The following is a 15,237-nucleotide window of genomic DNA, read 5'->3' as shown; positions in this document are numbered from 1 at the left end:
TTGAATCTCTGTGGTGCCCTGGGATTTTCTCTTTATTTTCCACAAACATTTGTTAACTGATCAGCTCACTGCTCTTGTTGTGATCTCATTATCATTACAAGAATGAAACATATGGATTAAGACTTCCAGCAACTTGAATCGACTGTGCATTTACAGTCAAGTGAATACACCTACTCTAAGCATGTATTTGTGCCTGACCAAATGTAGAGGTTTCTTCAGGACATTCCATCTATTAGAAAGAAATAGGAGCATTACAGAAATGTACATAACATGCAGTAAAAGTATGATCTAGATCTGTAGTCATATCCCTCTTTTCCCAACAGCTCCATGGCCTGGGCAGATAACACTGGATAAATTCCTTTTTGGATATTGTGGGCCAACAGAGATTCTGAAGCTGAATGTGTTATTATTATCATAACCAATTACAGCAGCTAAACATAATAGATGCAATAAGTAAGGTGTGATGTCTTTAAATCCTTACATTCAGTGTGTCTCTTAATACTCCAATACATACATGCAATATATATATAATAAGCTGTTTGCCCATCACTGCTATGTCTGTCTGGTTATCCATTACCATTTTGTCAGTCTGTTTCTGGATGTTTCACAGGAACTTAGCTTGTTCATACTCCACCACCTTCAGGTGTGTATCCCACTTTGACCTTGGAACTTCCGGTCCTTATTTGGCAGATGCTTCTGTATACTATGCCTGCCACTTGGTTATGGTGTTCCATGTACACTCTACCTGATAGCATCTTGCATCTCGCTGTTATGTGTTGGATTGTCTGAGGGGAATATTTGCACAGTACACCTGTACACATCTTACTTCCAGGATCATATTTTGGCATCAGTGGCAGATTCGATGTGATGACGATGCTTCAGAAAACGTCACAGAATACAAAGTAAAAGTCTGTGACACCACAGGCCACATTCTGTATATTCAGACTGGGCATACACAGACTATTTGTCACTTACTGCTATTTAGGCTACTACTTTGATTTATGGTTTATGCAGCATATGCCATTTTGAACATAGCCTAAGAGAGGGCATATAAACTGCCAACAAATTAAAGAAGTTGTTACTGTGCATTTTTACAAATGGAGATTTAGCTTACAAAGAAAAGATGTGCGGATTATATTCATAGATGTAATTTATTATGGGGACACACCCCCACACTGTCTCCCCATCACTTTTGGTACTTAGTTCCTCTACTAGCTGTCTTTGCTTCATTTATTCAGTATTATTTTGAGTAATAATATGCTTGTTTTTGTAAATAAATGAAACTATGTTCCTAATGAGAAACTCATATACTTGTATATTTTCTATGGGGAGAATCACAAAATGGTTGTCTTTATGATTTAGCCTGTCGTGATGCCAAAATAGAAAACGCAGCACAATTTCATGAAACAAAATAAATTACTTTTAAATAAAAACAACTGTACTACGAATATATTTTACTACAAACATATTTTAACCTGAGTGCCGATAGTCTACTACTTGTATTAAATTTGATAAATATGACCACAAAACCTTTCGTGAACCTCTTCTATTCAGTCCAAGCACAGATTTCTTTCATGAATTGATTTCTTTTTGGTGAATGCATGTGGACTTGAATTTGAGGGGCAGCTGAATTGAATGCAACACCCAGTCTGCATTCTTGCCTCCAGAAATTTTTAGACAATTTATACCAATAATTTTGTTACATGTAAAGACAAAATTCAAACGAAGCTTTTGCGTGGATGCCGGAATTGAAGGTGTTAGTTGAACAAATAAGTATTTTAAGAATTATCAGGGTTGAAAACAATAAATAAGGTCAATGTGTGGGAAAAATACAAATCAAAAGAATAAAATTTAAAGAAATCGAAATATTATATAATGCCAAATGGCATTGCTTTAAAAAAGGTTTTTCCACTTGAACTTCTTGACACCGTTATCTCCTTGTCCCAATATTTTCAGGCTTGTTAAATCACTCTGCAGGTGCTAAATTAACCTATTTGCATTGATACATCCTTTAATTTACACCCCGAGGTAAAAACTCGCAATACCATATTCATTACTACAAGCCTGCAACACAAGACAAAAGGTGCCAATTTGCTCATCTGAAAGAAGCAGTTATCCTTAGAGCCTAGTAGCACATGCCAATGTTTAGTAAACCAGGGCCTAACCCTGTGGAAGATTGTTCTTACTGTATCACTCAGGACAATGGCATTCATAGAGTACAAACCTGGTCTATTTCTGTCTCAGTAGTTAGGTTTCTCTCAGCATTCTGTACTTAACAGCATTCTGTACTTGTGCGCAATAAGGATTTTTTGATTAAAAAAAAGAAAAAGAAAACTATTGTGCATGTGCATCCGAATCCTGTTTGTGATGGATTAACATCACCCTGTGCTTCCATGCATCTTGCACACGGAATCTTTGTCAAATTTGTATAGCAGCCATATATGCACAATTATGTGTGTCCTTATGTCATCCTAGAATATAAAAGAGATAAGTGTGATAAAACCCAGCCTGTGCTCAGTCACATAACAGTAAACTGCACTGCATAGACTATAAACTATTGAAATGTGGATTTAGTTTTTTCCCCCCACCTCCAGAGAATAACCTTGATTTATCACCCAATAAACTACAGAAAAAATGTGTGACATGCGAACCCAAGACGGGCATTCTAAGAGTCTCTCCCCTTCTCCTCAAATTCAGAGTTTCTCTTCACATAAGCAATTTACATTCAAGGCTTCTTAGCAGGGTGCAGTGTGTGACTGAGACTGCAAAGCACTGCATTCTGCAGTAAGATTTCTCCAGATTTCTCAGTAATCAGCACAAGGACAGGTGAATGGCTCATTTATCAGCAAAAAATGTAACAATTAAACAGAAGTAGAATGAAAAGTAAATGACTTCTAAGGTAAGGAAAAAATGTATATGTAGCCATATCTGGAGACCAGATGTGTATTTTGTATTCTTGCTCTGCTTTATTCGAACAGTTAAACAACTGTATGAAATCAGATTCTTAAAGGCAAAGTTATAGATTTTAATTAAAAGTAGGTTTTGCCAGTTCCAGCAACTCTGTATTGTGTGTGTAAGCTACTTCTGATTATTGTGTAAAATTAGAGCCCTTAAATCATTTCCAGGAGACAGAAGGTCCTGTGGTGCTATGCACTTCTTCAGAAGTCTTTATAATGCAGCAGTCTAAACACAATGAAATAAGAAGGCAAATTCAGTTATTGGATCAAGAAATACAAGACCAATCTTACAGAACCCCATCTATACTGTAGCCCAGACCCTGCCACTGGATAATCAGAAACGGACTAGGAAAAAAAGTTAGAACTAAATAAAATGCAGGACATGTCTCATCTTGGTTGTGCATTACTCTTAGTCTGAAATCCTCAATTTAAGGAGTTATGACGACAATATATACTGAGTTCTACTGGCCCCTTCATTATAAAATCACACAATCCTAAGAAGTCATCATTTATGCTTTTTTTTAACTTTTCTAAAGAAACCAACTTTGGAAGGTAAGCTTTTTCATTTCAGATCTCAATGTTTCGCACCTGAACAGAACAGCATGGCCTTTGTTGTTGGCCACTGAGTAGAAGCCACTGTTGGGAGAGAAGTCGAGGCAGTGTGCTCGGTAGATAGTCTTCCTCCGGAACATTGGGAAGTTGGAGAAAACTGTAAAGCTTGGAATGTGGACCTGGAAGGGAAGAAAGAACAAATAAAATGAAATTAATATCATATTCATGAAGGCATCTAAATCCCTTAAAAAACCTTCAAACATCTCCCACAATTCCCACAATTGTGGCTCGAGCCGCTGTTGTTAGAGGTGTGTCTCACCAGCCGGGTAGCTTCATCAGCGGCACGGGAGGCGATGGCTAAAATCTCTGAGGTGGGGTTGAAGCGCAGTGAGGTGGCAGGAGTTAGCAGGTTCATCACAGCTTTGAGTGGTTTGGGAGCAGGGTCCTGCAGACAGGCCTTCTGGGAGTAGATGTTCACCACACCAGACTGAGAGCTAAAACACACAGTCAGGCACACCAAATTACACAAGCAGACTCAAACTGAAATACGACCTCAAAAGTGCCAACAGACCATGAGGGCTGTTTAATTCCAATCTCTTTGGGGTTTCCTCAGTGATCCCGAGGACACTGGTATAGAAGTGGTTAAAGAGACTCACCCACAGGCCACATACAGGCCTTCCCTGGACACAGCGAGAGACGTCCCCCTCACACAGCCATCGTCCACAAAGCGATTCAGGCATTTACTGCTCCGCACGTCCCAAACATACACCTCACCTTCCTCTGAGATGACAAAATGTGTGCGCATACACAAATATACACACAAACACACACAATCACAGTGCTTAACTAAAAACACTGGACCAAATTTACTGACCTAGAGGATGCTCGGAATTGCAAGGCTAACCAACAGTGCTTTTAACTGAAGCTTTCCGAAGTGGCAATACTTATCAAATGGACACTTTTTAACGACTAACTAGACACATTCCTTATATGATGCAAATATGTCTATCCCATAAAGAGTCATTTGCAATGTGTGGAGACAAATGTTTCATGCACATAAATAATTAAGAACTGAAACATCCCTCAGATTAAAGAGGCTCAGTAGTATAGTGGGAATATATTTAATTCACACATTATGTCTTATACTTAAAACACCTTTCTTATAGATTTTGAGGAGTGTCTTCCCAATAATTAACACTACAACTTCAGGTTCATGTATCACATGTATATATTTGATGTTAGCTTATTTACATCTTGTTTATTGATTGAGTGGTCTGTATCTGTGCTTGTTCTGTTTTTGTTTCATTCATGTCATCATAATCCAAAATCTGGTACACCTTTGCGCTTGTCACATTTGTGTTTGAGTCTGTATATCTGTACATTTCATAAAAAAGCTTTTCTTTCCTTGTGTTCTTAAGATGTTTATTTCTTCTAAGTACAAAAAGTTAGAATTTTTGAAATGTAATTTTCAAATTGCAAACGATCAAATGCTTGATCAACTTCGTTTAAAGAAAAACTACTTTGTTCATGTGTACCCTTAAAATTCCTACTACTTCTTTCCTCACTATTTCCATTCACCATGTTTATGAAGCGACTTTGGGTTTTTGTGAAAGGCACAATATAAATCTAACCTATAGTTATTATTTTTTAAAACAAATACAAACGAGAGACCTGTTCTCCCTGTTACATAAAAGCTGATCTTCTATTTCTTTTAGCAGTGACGGAGACCTGCAGCACATACCTGAGTGGGCGAATACTTTGCCGCCATCGGCGGTAAATGCTGTGGCGCACACGTTGCCGTTCAGCTTCATGCTTCGGACCACCTCCTTTGTCTGCAGCGGCCAGCAGAATACAAACAGTCGTGTGAAACTACTGGACTGTTTACGCCAAGTGTATCCTCATCCTTCCTTTCTTCCTACATATGGTGGCACAGCTCATGTAGCTCATATTTCACATTGTATGCTGCAAGGTTAGGTTGTTGTGCTTGTAAAGAACTGTGCTTAAAAACAACAGTGATTTTTTTCAGATTTGAAGAAGATCTGCTTTCTCATTTAATTATACTTTTATAAAACTTAAAACCGGGAATCAATTTCAATGTTCTGTAAGCAGCTGAAAAAGGATATTTTAGTGTTAAGGTTGCAGCTGAAGTTATAAAAATCTGGGGTGCCATCCTCAGGGATATTTGTGCTGGATGTACCTTCATAGTCATGAGATGGAGGAAGCCAGAGGAACCGGTGAGCAGGAGAAACTCGTTGTCTGGAGAAACCTCAAACTCCTTCACCCTCTGCTCATTCAGGCCTGCATGGGAAAGAGCCATGCTGCTTATAGAGGAGCTCACAGCAAATACAACCAAGCATACATGAACACATATGCACCAAAAACCAAATGTAACACAACCAAGCACAGCTGCAACACAATGCAGATGTGACAAAAATGTGACAAACACTGCCACACTACTACACATGTGTAGCTGTAATGGTCATGCATTAGTACCCACTACATACCAACTTTCTCTCTCTATTGGGGAAAATAAAAAACCTAAAACCTAAAGCTCCTAAAGGCTTTAACACTACAAAAAGTAAATGATACATGAGCAAGTGTCAAGCTCAGTCAAAGCATGACTCTGAAAGGATAAAATATGTGTTTCAGTTAAATGACTCAAAACAAAAAGATACAAGTCAGATATGCTGACTGAGCTCAACTCTAGTCCCAACTGCTTTGTGGGGTCACTACTCACCCTGAACAGAGGGAACAGGGAGAACTTTCCCCTCCATCATGTCATAGATGTAGAAGAGCTTGTTCCTCATGCCAGTGGCAACCACCTGCTCACCATTGGCACTGAAGCAGGCCTTATTCACTGGAAATTTCTCCAAGTGGATGCTTTGGATCTTGGGGTTACTTTTCCCATCAACCTGCAGGGCAAAGTGGGAATGTTAGAGAGAAACACTTCTTTCCAGCAACCCATGCACAGAAGCAGAAGTAGGACTGACATGGGACTGCCATCCATGCAGATTCATCTGGCTTAATGTCATAACCAATTGGCTTTGCTTAAATAGTGGGAATGGTGGAACCCTGTGGGGTTGTAGGGCATGCTACCTGGAAGAGGGAGATGGAGTGATCCAATCCTGCTGTCATGATGACCTGAGCAGAGGGGTGGAACTGCACAGTGGTGAGCCGGTCCTCACCCGGCTTCTCGTTGTTGGCGTTGAGGCACTTTTTCAGCTGGGCCATGAGAGTGTACTGTTAATATCCAGACTGTAGACTGAAATCCTTATAGAAACCCAACATGTCTCCAGGACACTTTGCATACTTTTGTGTACAAATGTATAAATGTGATTGTACATTTTTAAAAACTAAACGATGGAGAATTAAAATATGATCTTGGTATGTAGAGAGTCCTTTTGGATCTGACATGGTCGCATGGAAAGAGAGCAGTAATGGCTCTGACAGTCTCATGGACAGAGAGCAGCAATGGATCTGACTTGGTCGCATGGACAGAAAGCAGTAATGGATCTGACATGGTCGCATGGACAGAAAGCAGTAATGGATCTGACATGGTCGCATGGACAGAGAGCAGTAATGGATCTGACATGGTCGCATGGACAGAGAGCAGTAATGGATCTGACATGGTCGCATGGACAGAGAGCAGTCTAATGGATCTGACATGGTCGCATGGACAGAGAGCAGTCTAATGGATCTGACATGGTCGCATGGACAGAGAGCAGTCTAATGGATCTGACATGGTCGCATGGACAGAGAGCAGTAATGGATCTGACATGGTCTCATGGAGAGAGAGCTGTAGTGGATCTGACATTGTTTCATGGACAGAGAGCAGTAATGGCCTCAGGGAGCACTAAGAAACACCTCTAACCCAACACAAACTGCTATTTTATGCCTTTGGGTTGGATCTTAAGGCATACTAAAACCAACACCCTTCTTTCATCCACATTTCATCATTAAAGGTCATCTAAAGGCATTCTAAGGTATTTTGATAGAACTGTAATCCTGATTTGTTATATGTCAAAGGATGTTCAGAGGCTGCGACACCTTAATAATCCCTTTAGGAAGGCTTGTAGATGTGCCAACGTAGTTGCCAGTCTTTCTTAATATCTCTGTGTCCTCATCATCCTCTTCTTCATCACCCTCCTCCTCTTCATTATCTCCTTTGAAACAAATCAAAACAGAAAAGACCATGTCAGTTTTCTGAATAATGGTAACAGGAAACTGAGTGTTGTCTATACAGCTACCAGGAATGTCAAGAGAATAAATATTCATTACTCAAACAAATCAGGTGGAAAAATAAATATGCTTTCATCTAACACACTGCTGATCAATAAACATGGATAATCAATACTTACTTTTTTTCTTACTTTTCCTTAAACTGCTGTCAGCCCAAGATGGAGTTCCACCCATTGCTTTCTGGAACCTGTCAGAAAGTTTAAACGGCCTCTTTGTAATGCTTCTTTTGGGCATGGTGCATATCAGTTCATTCATTCATTCATGTTGTATATCGGTTCATTTGATAACGGTACTCACTGCTCTTTCAGTCGCTGCTGGAGCTTCTGATTGGTCATTCTGGATTCTGCATCGCTCTTCTTAAGGTCTTCACGAAACCGCTGTGTCATGTCGACCCTAAAGAACAGTCAGAAAGAGCCACATTGGACCTCTGAGGAAAAGAAAGATGCCAGCAAAATGTATAATGCAAGGTAAGAGAAGATGGCATGAAAATCACCAGAGAATGTATACTACTAAAATCAGACAACTCCCAATTTTGCTTACATCAACAAGGACCATCACCATCAACAAATTGTAAACTAAAATAAAATGGCAAAAAATGTCAGCGTAGTATTTTCGGAAAGTGACACTGTGTGCCCCTATGATGCCATTCAGGTTTGAGTCCAAGCTGAGCCATATGCCAGCAGTAGACCTCCTGAAAACATAACAGACTGAATCATGGTTGGGAGAAGAGGACACCAGAGTGTGAAATGAAGTGATGCACTGGAGAGCAGAGTGCCTGCATGTTCAGCCTATTCACTGTGCAAAGTCGAAGGATTAGCGCTAAGATCACACAAAGGCTCTACAGTCCCTGCATAGTTATGACGAGCTGCATGTGCTCCCAGCAGACTGACTCTATAAAGCACTTACTCTTCAATCACACCATCGTCTTCATCCTCCCACACAGCTTTTCTTTCTGCAGGACACTGAAGACGAGACTCAGCCTCTGGCTCCGAGTCTCCTGAAGCTTCGGCACTGCTGTCTTCCTCACTCCCCTGTTCACATAAGCAGAGCGCATCAGTAAGAGTGAAATCATGGATGGAAAACAAATCTGCTTATTTGGGATCAATAAACACAGCAAAATGCAGACTAACGAAGTGTGAAAGATAATCAGTGTTACAATAACATAGTATTTAATGTAACATACAAATTACATTTATATGTATTTATGTATACAATCGTATTCACGCAGATACGTATTTCTATTCTTTACGTATATTACCCTTCCAATAACAAGGAATCCTCACCATTTACCATTAAATCAGAATAACCTTTTTTTGCAGCAAGAGCTGTCTACAATGCAATTACATGCTAGATAACAAGTCCTCAAAACCATGTACGTAACTATCTAGTGCACAAAATTTAACGTTGAATACAAATTATATTGCAAAATCCCAGATACCCAATTTACGTCTGAAAGAACGTGTAGCTAGCTAACTAGCTAATGTGGAAACCTGCAAAAGACAGGATAATTACCACTCCAAGACGTTCTACCAGTTCTTCCTCGGCGCCAAAAACGAGATCTTCGAGAAGCTTTACGGATTCATCTTCTTCACCAAGTACCTTTATTAAACGTGTGTGTTTTTTACGTTTTATTTCCTCTTGTTTAAAATTCACAGGCTCCAAGACATTATCCAAAGTCCTCTTCGACTTTTTTTTGCATTTTTTAACGACAGGCATAAACGAATCCATATTCTCATAAAGTAAACAGGGGCCTTATTCAAAAATTAAACTATAATTGTGTTCATTGGTTGTCAAATGTTATTAGCGAGCAGTCTACTTGGCTAGTAGACACATGTGGTGTTTTCCAGCATGGACGCCGGAATTCGATTTCATAACCTAAGAACTCGGAAGAAGTTTTTTTTTCTTTCTTCTTCTTCTTCTTCTTCTTCTGGTGGCTTAGTGGCGAGGATTAGCCAACGAGCATAGCGCCTCCTACTGAACGTGTGTGTGTGTGTGTGTGTGTGTGTGTGTGTGTGTGTGTGTGTGTGTGTGTGTGTGTGTGTGTGTGTGTGTGTGTGTGTATGTGTGTGTGTGTGTGTGTGTGTGTACAGCCTAGAATAAGATAATGTGGGCAGCAGGACATGTATTCTTGTGTTTAACCGTCAGTGTACTTTTAAAAAGCAGGAACTATTGAAAGCGGTGGTATTTTAAGAAAGGCAGTTTTAAAGGAGCCATGCAAATTAAATGACATTAAACATTGAGATAATACTCATTAAAATGTAACAAAAGGAAGGAAGAATTTTTTTTATTGTGTCTTGTGTTCTTATTAAGAATAATTAATATGCTTGATTCATAGTTTAAATACTATTGAACTAAGACTGTCCATCAGCTCAAACTTCATCAGACCTATTCTGATTGATGTCCATTCATATTTGATTTCTCCTTTTGTAACCACATTAGTTACTTCCCTTTGCCATAAAAGCTATAACTCTCTGCTCAGATCCCAGGCTCTGGTTATAGCAGCAGAGGGTTCCTTATAACGTGTTAGTGATGGCACTGTCTCTGTGGTAGGGTAACTATAGTCTGTTCCCTATAGGGGAATGGTAGAATATTTCCCTCAATTTTCAGTAAATGTAAATGTCAATTTCATTTCCACATCTACAGTTTGTCAGGTTTTCTATAACATAGCATGAAGTTCCTGAACTTCCTTTTGATATATTTACATTTTCCATGTGCATGTAAATATGCAAATTATGCGACATCATCAATAACATCCCACAACCACATGTTTTAAGAACCATAGACCAGATTTTCCTTCTTCGGTTCCTTTTTTGGTTTCCACTCAGTGAGCTCTGAGATATACTCTACTCCAGCACTGGGTTAGATCTACACTGCACCATCCTCTACCGTTTTTCTATATGGTTTTGCTCTTTGGACTGTTAAAAGTTAGAACTAGCATTTGCTCCAAATAGTGAAATGTTATCTCCAGTATGTATGACAAATGGCAAGTGTCTTGTCAGTAATCTTGTCTGGAAAAATATCTGGAATAAATAATAATAAAAACATTATTACCAAATAAAACAAAAGATGTTTCTTATAAAATTCTAAATAAGTGTTAGCTAGTAAACCATGTTCTAACTATTTTTTATTAGATTGAAAAGGATGTTCATGAGAACTTATTCTGGATTTTTACCCATGCAAAAAAGCTTGAGATATATTTATGTTTATTTCTGTTATCATAAGTTTATTAAAAATGAATGAATACTATCTTATCCATCTAATTATCTTTCTATAAAATGTTCACATTCACAAATGTAAAGTAACTCCAAACCTGAATTTACATTTACATTTACATGTATCAATGTCTGTAAATAAATAAATAAACTTTAAAATATCTTGGTTATGGGAATGTGTGAAAATATGGTTCAATATGTGATTCTAATTTGTAAAACATCAGATTTTTTTTACACTGCTCTGAAAACAAAATCTGCATATTCAGCAAAAGAATCGGATTTGTGCCTTCAGCCTTGAAATGTGAATATAGGCTTTGGTCCAACTGATATGTAAATCATTACAAATCTAGAAAGCCGTCACGACAAAGGCCAGTGTAATCGCCTTAAATTCATCTGATGTCTGGAATTTATTATAAAAAAAAAAAAAAAAAAAAAAAAAAAGACACGTTGTGAACAATCCGCTTGACCATTTTCTTGAACATCTCCTGCGCCTCGGTTAAGCCCCGCCCATGTCTTATACCCGCCTACAAACCTTCCACAAACCTTTATAAGCGCTCTGAAAGGGTCTTTGATTTCCTTCGGTCTTTTCGGCTCTACAAATCAAGGTTTGTAATTGATGCGGTTTTATTCGTTTTTTTGGTCTTGATCAATAATCTGGGGGTTTACCTTCAGGCTAATTTACCCGTAGCTACCCGTAGTTAGCTAGCTAACTTCCATGTCTTTGTTCACACCATAGTCATACAACTATAGGTAATGTCCTATTGTTTGTACCAACAGTATAAGCACCGTCGCCCATCGGTGTGTGTATCGCATTTAATGCTCATGTCTTTGTGTTTGGGACTCGTAGGTTAGTTCGGAAGTTGCACTATAGCTGAATGAATCAGCGTTAGCCGTGCTAACAGTAGCGGTGCACCACGCTGCTGTTTTAAATGTGACTGATTGAACTCTGGAGACGTTCCGGTATGGTAGGATTTATCGAGTCTAGTGGTTTATGCATTCATGTTAATCCGAGTGGCGCAACTTTTTTAATCTTCCTATTTTTACCTTATGTGGAAATAAAAATGGCACCAAATGCAAATGACCGAACCCTAGAGATTCACTGCTAATTGATTTGACTAAATAAATCGTTCGGTTCCACATTTGCTTAATCTCCGTCATTCGTGTCTGATTAACTCCGGATGTTTAGTTTAGACTTCCTTGTCTTCACGGATGGAAGCCGACAAGATGACCTCTTCAGTAGTGTCAGGGGAGCATGTGGCAGCAGCAACATGGCCGCCAAGTCTTTATATCATATTTCTAGGCATTTAGGTTCGCTTTTTAAAAATCCAGTAGATTCAAGTGTGAATGATCAGTGGCTGCCGTGAACCGCACACTTAAGTATAGCCCTGCTTTATATAGAGCATGTTCTCAACCTATACTTGTGTGCAAGTGCTACATAAATACCCTTTGTTTTGATGAGGCAAGCTCCACTTCCCAATATACTAAATATTTTTGGCGTTTTTGTTTACAGTTAGAACTTTAATCACATTAATTGCAAATGGTGTAGAACGCTGATGGCAGTTGATCTTTCCACCTCTTATTTCATTCTTTCCGCCTTTTATATTTCAAAGCGGAGGCTTGGTGTTCGCGTTTGCTCGTTTAAAGCCTCCGTTGTCCCATCTCCAGCATTGCTTTCTGATGATGCCCATCCTGACTACTTCACTTAACGCTTAGTGTTACTCCATAGGTTCTGTTGCAACTTGTATAGAAGAGATTTTTCTTCCATACATCTTGGTATGGAATAGTGTTGGAGCATATTGAATGCAAGCTGCAAGATTGTAAAGCCACACTTGACTTAAAACACCAATTTCTAGACTAGTTTATATAGTGAAATGGGGTTTCATTTGGTAAGATTTAGTCTTTAACTTTAAACACTGCTTAATCTCATTTGCGAATATCTTTGAGCACCAGTCTAAAAATTAACACAATTAAAATCTGCATGTTACTACAGGATCATGGCTGCCAAAACTGAACGCACCTTTGTTGCAATCAAGCCTGATGGTGTTCAGAGGGGCCTCACTGGTGACATCATCAAGCGGTTTGAGCAGAAGGGATTCAGGCTGGTGGCCATGAAGTTCCTCCAGGTTTGTGGGTGTATGAGACTTAGCCCCTCCCAATGTATTCCTCTTATTCCAGTCTGCTTCACCTAAGCATTCCATACAGTACATGACTTAAATGGGTAGTGGTAGCTCAGTGGTTAAGATGCAACTTTGATTACAAGTGAAGCTGGTTCAAGTCCCACCAAGGCCCTTAACCCTCAGTAGTTCAAGTTGTACTGAGTCATAATTTTTACATTTATGGCCTTTAGCTGATGCTTTTATCCAAAGTGACTTACAATTGATTGTGTAAAATTTAAGCAATTGAGGGATAAGGGCCTTGCTCAGGGGCCCAACAGTGGAAACCTGGCAGTGAACCAGCAGTCTTCTGATTACAAGTCAAGTACCTTAACCACTGAACTACCACTGCCATGTAACTAAGTTGCTTTGGATAAGTGTCAGCTAAATTCTTTAAATGTAAATCCCAACAAACTTATCACTTGGCATTGACTGGGTACAGTAGTGGCATTGGCATTGACTGGGTACACCCTACCTCACTTCCTGCCTTCTTGAATCTGTTGAGTTGTTGACCAGGGGTCAAATGGTAGTGTGGATATGTGGGTTCTTGCTGTAATTCTGAGGGGTACTTGTGTGGAGCCACATATTAAGCAGTAGCTAATTACCATTTGCGCTTTAATCTGTTTACTACATAACTGAAAGGTGCAGTGGTGTAAAAGTACTTCTGAAGTTTACAATTCTGTGGTTTCAGCAAAAAATGCATGTCAATATCTGTTAACTTGCGGCTTCCCAAAATTGTTTAAATGTATTGCAGTGAACTGCTGAAGTGACAAATCCATACAAGTTTAAAAAGTAGACATCTATGCCATGTGTACTTGTATTTGCTGAGCTTCAGCTCTCGTACCATAAACACACTAACTAAATTGATTGTCAGCATTTATAGCATTTAGCAGATGTTTCCAGAGTGACTTTAAAAAAAGTCTCTTCTCTTAGAATGCATACAGGTTAGTCAAAGCTACCAGTGAACTACAGTTGCTGGATACAGGTCAATGCAGAGTCAGTAATGTCAAACTGCCTAGTCATAATTCTCACTGCTCTGCTTCATAATGGCTTAGTGGTTGCATATCCTTTGAAGGTTGTTCTAGTGACTTTATTCAGAACTGATCCATGCTGAGAATTGAACACTTTATGAAAGCCTGTTTTCCAACAGGCATCTGAGGAGCTGTTGAAGGAGCACTACATTGACCTAAGGGACAGGCCTTTCTACCCTGGGCTGGTCAAATACATGACATCTGGCCCTGTGCTCGCCATGGTGAGTCCTCCTAACTTCGTGCTCCATGTATTTTGCATTTGTAATGCATCAGTGAGTCATGAACGATTTGAATGTTCTAGTTAGTTTTGTGGTGATTGTAACCGTGTGGCTAGGTGTGGGAGGGGCTTAATGTTGTGAAGACATCAAGAGTGATGCTGGGAGAAACCAATCCTGCGGACTCCAAACCTGGCACCATCAGGGGAGACTTCTGTATTGAAGTTGGCAGGTAAGCTGGCCTGCTTGGATTTGCTATATTGCACCTCTGAAGTGAACTTTGAATTGTGATCTGGTGGCTTAAATCCTACCAAGTCACTTGGACACTTGGTTCTGTTCTGAAATGTTAAGTGAGTAAAAGGATATGGTTCTGTGGTTTTAGGAACATTGTCCATGGGAGTGATTCTGTGGAAAGTGCCAACAAGGAGATTGCCCTGTGGTTCAAGCCAGAGGAACTGGTGAAATATGAAAGCTGTGCCTATTGCTGGCTCTATGAGTAAAGATGCCCTGCTTGTATGTGGTTTTTCTGACTTAACCCTTCTTTCTGGACCATTCATCCCAAAATGCTGTAGACAAGGAATTTGTACCATTTGTTATGCCTGAAGCACTTACTGAATAAAGCCACATGAAATCCTGGAGTTGTTTGTGCTGCAGTCTTAACCATGTCACTTGAAGCTGTGAGCAGCAATGATGGGTCCAAGTATGTTCAGAGTTTGAGGGGCACTATAGTAGGTTCTTGGCTCATGAGTGGGTTTGGTACTGTGAGGTAAAGGCTCTGGTTCTTCACCTTAGAAGGACCGGTTCAATGTATAATGCATTGTATATTTACAGTTTGGAGCAGATGGTCTTGTCTGTTCTGACTTGCAATAGCACTTTCT

General features: G+C 39.4%; 2 protein-coding genes across 2 annotated transcripts; one reads left to right on the top strand and one right to left on the bottom strand.

Moving 5' to 3' along the window:
• Window positions 1–2,942: 2,942 nt before the first annotated feature.
• Window positions 2,943–9,623, bottom strand: utp18 (UTP18 small subunit processome component). The gene is made up of 13 exons (XM_027016114.3): window positions 9,261–9,623; window positions 8,655–8,779; window positions 8,046–8,141; window positions 7,868–7,935; window positions 7,557–7,672; window positions 6,606–6,731; window positions 6,247–6,421; window positions 5,707–5,807; window positions 5,251–5,341; window positions 4,166–4,289; window positions 3,829–4,003; window positions 3,546–3,688; window positions 2,943–3,183 (listed from the first exon to the last, which is right to left on the bottom strand). The coding sequence occupies exons 1-13, from the start codon at window positions 9,474–9,476 to the stop codon at window positions 3,159–3,161; spliced, it is 1,581 nt and encodes a 526-aa protein (XP_026871915.2). The 5' UTR covers window positions 9,477–9,623; the 3' UTR covers window positions 2,943–3,158.
• Window positions 9,624–11,411: 1,788 nt separating this feature from the next.
• LOC113581159 (nucleoside diphosphate kinase A2) lies at window positions 11,412–14,997 on the top strand. The gene is made up of 5 exons (XM_027016113.3): window positions 11,412–11,565; window positions 12,951–13,083; window positions 14,264–14,365; window positions 14,479–14,591; window positions 14,742–14,997. The coding sequence occupies exons 2-5, from the start codon at window positions 12,955–12,957 to the stop codon at window positions 14,857–14,859; spliced, it is 462 nt and encodes a 153-aa protein (XP_026871914.1). The 5' UTR covers window positions 11,412–11,565; window positions 12,951–12,954; the 3' UTR covers window positions 14,860–14,997.
• Window positions 14,998–15,237: the final 240 nt, after the last annotated feature.

This window comes from Electrophorus electricus, chromosome 2 (genome assembly GCF_041902795.1).
Source record: "Electrophorus electricus isolate QZ-2024a chromosome 2, ASM4190279v1, whole genome shotgun sequence".
Classification (NCBI taxonomy): domain Eukaryota; kingdom Metazoa; phylum Chordata; class Actinopteri; order Gymnotiformes; family Gymnotidae; genus Electrophorus; species Electrophorus electricus.
The sequence above is the reverse complement of the archived record's forward strand: the minus strand, read 5'-3'. Positions and strand labels throughout refer to the sequence as shown.

Excerpts from the sequence above, each read along its gene's own strand:
- utp18 (XM_027016114.3), bottom strand. The coding sequence starts at position 9,476 with ATGGATTCGTTTATGCCTGTCGTTAAAAAATGCAAAAAAAAGTCGAAG. Across the intron at positions 8,780-9,260 it reads TGGTAGAACGTCTTGGAGTG|GGGAGTGAGGAAGACAGCAG; the intron begins GTAATTATCCTG and ends TTATGTGAACAG. Across the intron at positions 3,689-3,828 it reads CTGATGAAGCTACCCGGCTG|GTCCACATTCCAAGCTTTAC; the intron begins GTGAGACACACC and ends CTTCCCTTCCAG.
- LOC113581159 (XM_027016113.3), top strand. The coding sequence starts at position 12,955 with ATGGCTGCCAAAACTGAACGCACCTTTGTTGCAATCAAGCCTGATGGT. Across the intron at positions 13,084-14,263 it reads TGGCCATGAAGTTCCTCCAG|GCATCTGAGGAGCTGTTGAA; the intron begins GTTTGTGGGTGT and ends GTTTTCCAACAG. Across the intron at positions 14,366-14,478 it reads CTGGCCCTGTGCTCGCCATG|GTGTGGGAGGGGCTTAATGT; the intron begins GTGAGTCCTCCT and ends CCGTGTGGCTAG.